Here is a 6,493-nt window from a genome sequence, read left to right as displayed (position 1 = left end):
TTGTAGTCCCAGCTACTTGGGAGGCTGAGATGAGAGGATCACTTGAGCCCAGGAGAATGAAGCAGCAGTAAGCTGAGATCGCATTACCACACTCAGCCTGGGCAAGAGGAGATCCAGTCTCAAAAAAAAGGAAAAGGGCTTTCCTGAGGGTCAAATGAAGTACAGTTCACCCTTGAACAACATGACTTTGAACTACACAGGTTCTTATGCATAGATCCACTTATACAGAATTTTCTTCTCCCTCTTCCACCCAAGACAGAAAGACCAACTCTTCCTCTTCCTCCTCAGCCAACTCAAGTGTGAAGACAATGAGGATGAAGACCTTTATGATGATCCACTTCCACTTAATAAATTACATGTTCCCTTCCTTAAGGAGTGCAGTGGTTTCCTGGCTCAATGCAACCTCTGCTTCCCAGGCTTAAGAGATTCTCTTGTCTCAGCCCCACAAGTAGCTGGGACTACAGGCATCATCCACCATGCCTGGCTAATTTTTGTATTTATTTTTTTGTAAAGACGGGATTTTGCCATGTTGCCCAGGCTGGTCTCGAACTGAGCAAGTGATTTGCCTGCCTCGGTGTCCCAAAGTGCTGTGATTACAGGATTCAGTCACCATGCCTGGCCCCTTAAGGTTGTTTTAAAAAACATTTTGTTTCCTCTAACTCACTTTATTGTAAGAATACAGCATATAGGCTGGGCGTGGTGGCTCACGCCTGTAATTCCAGCACTTTGGGAGGCCAAGGTGGGCGGATCACAAGGTCAGGAGTTCGAGACCAGCCTGGCAAACATGGTGAAACCCCATCTCTACTGAAAATACAAAAATTAACTGGGCCTGGTGGTGCATGCCTATAATCCCAGCTACTGGGGAGGCTGAGGCGGGAGAATGGCTTCAACCCAGGAGGTGGAGGTTGCAGTGAGCCGAGATTGTGCTACTGTACTCCAGCCTGGGTGACAGAGCAAGACTCTGTCTCAAAAAAACAAAACAAAACAAAACAGTATATAATACATATAGCATACAAAATGTGTTAATCGACTGTTATTGATAAGGCTTCCAGTCGACAAAAGGCTATTAATAGTTTTCTTTTTTTTTTTTTTTAAAAGAGATGAGGTCTTGCTATGTTGCTAAGGCTGGAGTGCAGTGACTATTTATAGGCATGATCCCTCTACTGATTAGCATGGGAGTTTTGACCTGCTCCATTTCTGACTTGGGCCGGTTCACCCCTCTTTAGGCAACCTGGTGGTCCCCCGTTCCTGGAAGGTCACCATATGGATGTCAAAATTAGTGAGGACATCCTATCAGCATAGTGCAGTATATCCTGAGCTCAAGAGATCCTCCTTCCTCAGGTTCCTGAGTAGCTGGGATTATAGGCTCATACCACTGTACCTGGTAATAGTTAAGGTTTTGGGGAGTTGAAAGTTATGGTGCTCCTACTGTGGAAGTCAAATGTATATTTAAAATTGTCTATTAACCCTTCATCCTTTTTTAAAAAAATCAATAGTTGCTGGGTGCAGCAGCTCTCACCTGTAATCCCAGCACTTTGGGAGGCTGAGGTGGGAAGATCACTCGAGTTTGAGAGTTGGAGACCAGCCTGGACAACATAGACAGACTTCCTCTCTACTAAAAATTAAAAAAAATTAGCTGGGCATGGTGGCACACACCTGTAGTCCCAGTTACTCAGGAGGCTGAGGTGAGAGAATCACTTGACCCTGGGAGTAAGCCCGTCTCAAAAATCCCCAAACAAAACCCTCCAAAACAAACAAACAAACAAACAAACAAAAAACCAAGAGTCAGAGTTTGCAAAATCATAGGCTTAAAGTTGTATTAGCAACTTCAAGACAACAAATTTTGTGTTGCTATAACAGTGAGTACAAGTAGTCACCCAAATAAAAATCATTCAAATTCAAGGAGTCAGAAAAACTCTGGTAACAGGATTCATCCTTCCTTTCTAACCTACCAAAATGACTCCTCTAGAGAAAACAATCTTTGTGACCCTACGTTTTTTGAGTAACAAGGTAGTTCTGCTTTCCTGATATACTAAATAAATGTTCTGATCAGAAATTAAAAGGTGATAACAAGAGTAAATCCTTCAGCCCTTTTTTTTTTTTTTAGATGGAATTTCACTCTTGTTGTCCAAGCTGGAGTGCAATGGCACGATCTCAGCTCACCACAACCTCTGCCTCCCAGGTTCAAGAGATTCTCCTGCCTCAGCCTCCCGAGCAGCTGGGATTACAGGCATGTGCCACCATGCCCAGCTAATTTTTTTATTTTTAGTAGAGACGGGGTTTCTCCATGTTGATCAGGCTGATCTCGAACTCCCAACCTCAGGTGATCCGCCTGCCTCGGCCTCCCAAAGTGCTGGAATTACAGGCGTTGAGCCACTGTGCCCAGCTAGTCCTGATTTTTGAATCTATGTTCACAACAACTTTTCTTACCAATGTGTCCTTAATTACCACTGACCTTCTTATCAGGTGGTACCTTCCATATTGAAATACTTCTATTAATATACCTTAGAATTAACATTTTCTACAAGTTGTCACAATATGCTTTATCTGAAGAATACAGAAGTATTTTTATTTCTTTTTATTTAATGATGCAAAATACAAATGCTGACTTGGTATATATTCACATATAACTTTTTCTCTCACATTTACAACTCAACAGATGGTGAATCCAGAGGAACAGCTAAAATCACTATACGGAGCATACCTATAATGAAGAAAAAAAAAAAACTGTAGCATTAACCAGCAGAAATAATATTAAAATTAAACTACTCTGAATAATTCACCTTAGAACATCAGAAAAGAAACCCACAAAGAGTACCAATACCTGATTTTATTTAATTTTAACGAAAAATATTTTGCCTTAACTATGAAAGAATAGCAAAAGCCATCTGGTTTGTATTTAAATGCCTATTTCATTTTTTTTTTTTTTTTTTTTTTTTTTTTTGGTAAAGACGAAGTTGCTATGTTGCCCAAACTCCTGGGCATATGCTATCCCACTGCCTTGACCTCCCAAAGTGCTGAGATTACAGGCATGAGCCACCAAGCCCAGCTCATTTTTATCTCTTGATTGGCTGATTGGAGTAGTGAAATGGGCAGGGTGCTAATAGAAAAAAGGCAAAATATTTCGATTATCAACCGTAAAGAGCTCAGTTTCAGAGTTATAAAATATGGAAAACAAAGGATAGTCTGTGATCACTATGTTTATTATACAGCAGATGTAAGTTACTTACTTTAATCAACCCAATCATGAAAGTTGAGATTTTTAAGTGACTTTTCACTTACAAAAGGATTAATATAGGATTTTTTAAAAAGGGTTTTCAGAAATACACCATATATATATACACACACACTGTATATGGTATACTTACATATATTTGATACATATCTATTAGATGTATATATTATTTATTTATTCATTCATTTATTTTTGAGACAGAGTCTCGTTCTGTTGCCCAGGCTGGCTGGAGTGCAGTAGCCCAATATTAGCTCACTGCAACCTCCCAGCCTCTACCTCCTGGGTTAAAGCAATTCTTGTGCCTCAGCCTCCAAGTAGCTGGGACTACAGGCACGCACCATCATACCTAGCTACTTTTTGTGTATTTTTAGTATTGATGGGATTTCGCCATGTTGGCCAGGCTGATCTGTAACTCCTTGCCTCAAGTGATCCACTCCCCTTGGCCTCTCAAAGCGTTAGGATTACAGGTGTGAGCCACTGCGCCCAGCCAGGTGTATATATTTTATATATAAAATAAACTTTCTCTTTTAAATCACAGACCATGCAGAATACGCTATCTTGTTCACAACTAGGTTTTTACGAGGAACTGTCCAATTCGATATTAGCTGAGTTGACAATCATAATGAAATAGTCATGCAGAAAAAAATTTAAAAATTGACTGCCCTGGCCAGGCGCAGTGGCTCACACCTGTAATCCCAGCACTTTGGGAGGCCGAGGTGGACAGATCATGAGGTCAAGAGATCGAGATCATCCTGGCTAACATGGCAAAACCCCGTCTCTACTGAAAATACAAAAATTAGCTGGGCATGTATCATGTTCACAACTAGGTTTTTACCACGAACTGTCCAATTGGATATTAGTTGAGTTGACAATCATAACAAAATAGTCATACAGACAAAAATGTAAAAATTGATTGCCCTGGCCAGGTGCAGTGGCTTACGCCTATAATCCCAGCACTTTGTTTGGGAGGCCGAGGCGGGCAGATCACGAGGTCAAGAGATCGAGATCATCCTGGCCAACATGGTAAAACCCTGTCTCTACTAAAAATACAAAAATTAGCTGGGCGTGGTAGCGCGTGCCTGTAGTCCCGGCTACTCGAGAGGCTGAGGCAGGAGAATCGCTTGAACCCGGGAGGCGGAGGTTGCAGTGAGCCAAAATTGTGCCACTGCACTCCAGCCTGGTGACTCCGTCTCAAAAATAAAAAATAAAATGAATCGATTGCCCTTATACATTCATCACTTCTACAAATATTAAACTCCTAAATGGACCAGATGAGCAAGTTGCTGAATAAATGACAATAAAATAGGTTTCTGTTCTCATGGAATTCACACTCAAGTGTACAAGATACCAAACAGATATTAAGAAATACACACACAAAGAATAATAATTTGTCATAAGTGCTATGAAAGCAAAGTGTAAAGCACTATTAGATTTAAGAAAATAATATGATTTTGGTTTCATTCTTAAACATACCTTTCTTTAAACAGAGAGTAGTGATTAAAAATGATTATGCTAAAAGATTCTTGAGGCTAGCAAAGTGGCTCACCCCTACAATTCCAACACTTTGAGAAGCTGAAGCAAGAGTATCACCTGAGGCTAGAAGTTTGAGACCAGCCTGGCCAACAGGTCTACAAACATAACAACAGACCAAAAAACCCAACACCCCCCAAAACAAAACCAGCTGCTTGAGGTAAGGTATTACAAATTTATAAATTTGTCTCAGACAGAAATGCGGGTGCTAAAATGTAAAAACCTAATACAAAACAAACAACAACTTGTTTTTCAGTATTTAAAAAAGAGGTCAAGTTAATTTGCATAATCCATTCATCCAATAAACTTGTATACTTACTGTGTTAGTATTTCAAAAGTTTATTCCAGCCCATTTCTTCTTTTGTACTCTAAAATATCTTCATTGTGTTGTTTGATGAGCTACAAAGAGTTAAACAGTTAAAATTAGAAATGTAATCTTCCTGGATACTTATATTTTGTAAGAGGAATAAGAATAGAAAAAATAAACAACTATTCTAGTTAGAAATAAAAGGCTAAGCAATCCAAAAGTTCAAAAATCAGGAAAGGTATACACTTGTTCACCACAATCTGACATACTAAATTTGAGAAGGGAGACCTTAAATATTTATTTATTTATTTTGAGACCGAATTTTGCTTGTCTCCCAGGCTGGAGTGCAATGGCACGATCTTGGCTCACTGCAACCTCCTTCTCCCGGGTTCAAGTGATTCTCTTGCCTCAATCTCCTGAATAGCTGGGATTACAGCTGCCTGCTAGCACGCATGTCTAATTTTTGTATTTTTAGCAGAGATAGGGTTTCACCATGTTGGCCAGGCTGGTCTCGAACTCCCGAGCTCAGGTGATCCACCCACCCTGGCCTACCAAAGTGTTGGGATTACAGGCGTGAGCCACTGTGCCCAGCCAAAAATTTGAATTCAACTACTGCCAAAAATTTTTACCTTATTTGGTGGGTAATAAATGTAATGAAATGGCTTATCACAAAGGGGTAAATCAATATGATATAGTAGAACTTGGTTATTAAATGGGATCCAGGCTAGTTGGTGGGTGCGTGTTATGCTTCTAATCTTAGAAGTGTGATACCTTGATTGAATGACCAACCCCACCACAAAACTGTATGTGTATTAATTAGATGTTATGGAGGACAGTCACATTTTTAGAACCACTGTCTGACACAATATGCAACTGGAAAAACGGTTTATATACAATGACATTCATGGCAATCAAAGATTCAAGTTCAATCACTAGTGCTCTCAGCAGTAATCAAGTTTTTTGTTAGAGAAAACCTTAAATTAAGAATGTATTAAATTCATTATAAGCAACATCATTCAAAAAGATGAGTTACTATTAAGTTGTGAGTGACTCAATATCTCACCCCTTTCCAAGTCAACAATCTGAACCACTTTAACAAGAAAATTTAAAATATCTAAGAGCTGGGGGACAGTGGAGGAAGCCCCAAACCCATCAGATAAAAAACAAAATTTTAAATATTAATATAGCAGATACTTTAACTTTAAAAACAAATTTTATTCCTACAGAGGCAGTGTTTCACAGTGGTTTATAGGATAGTGTGGCCTCTGAAGTCAGGAGAACTGGGTTCAGCAAATTAGTTTCTCCAAGTGTGTTTCCTATCTGTAACGGGTCAACAGTATTAGGTACCACACAGTGTTGCTGAAATGATTAAACGCAAGTTTATGTGTAAAGCATACGGCGTGAATTTTTTTTTTTTTTTT

The 6,493-nt window shown here is 39.5% G+C and overlaps 1 protein-coding gene across 7 annotated transcripts in view; it reads right to left on the bottom strand.

Annotated features, from left to right (window-relative positions):
- Window positions 1-2,542: 2,542 nt before the first annotated feature.
- The window catches only part of NDUFC1 (NADH dehydrogenase (ubiquinone) 1, subcomplex unknown, 1, 6kDa), a 12,602-nt gene continuing 8,651 nt past the window's right edge, over window positions 2,543-6,493 (bottom strand). For all 7 annotated transcript variants that reach the window (XM_011985635.1, XM_011985634.1, XM_011985639.1 and 4 more), the window contains 2 exons: window positions 5,085-5,164; window positions 2,543-2,704 (listed from right to left, as the gene is read on the bottom strand). In XM_011985635.1, the coding sequence (XP_011841025.1) occupies window positions 5,105-5,164 (60 nt within the window). In that variant the 3' untranslated portion in view covers window positions 2,543-2,704; window positions 5,085-5,104. The remainder of the gene's footprint in view (window positions 2,705-5,084; window positions 5,165-6,493) is intronic.

This window comes from Mandrillus leucophaeus, unplaced genomic scaffold (genome assembly GCF_000951045.1).
Source record: "Mandrillus leucophaeus isolate KB7577 unplaced genomic scaffold, Mleu.le_1.0 Scaffold289, whole genome shotgun sequence".
Lineage (NCBI taxonomy): Eukaryota > Metazoa > Chordata > Mammalia > Primates > Cercopithecidae > Mandrillus > Mandrillus leucophaeus.
Note: the sequence above shows the minus strand (reverse complement) of the source record. Positions and strands in the feature narration are given on the sequence as shown.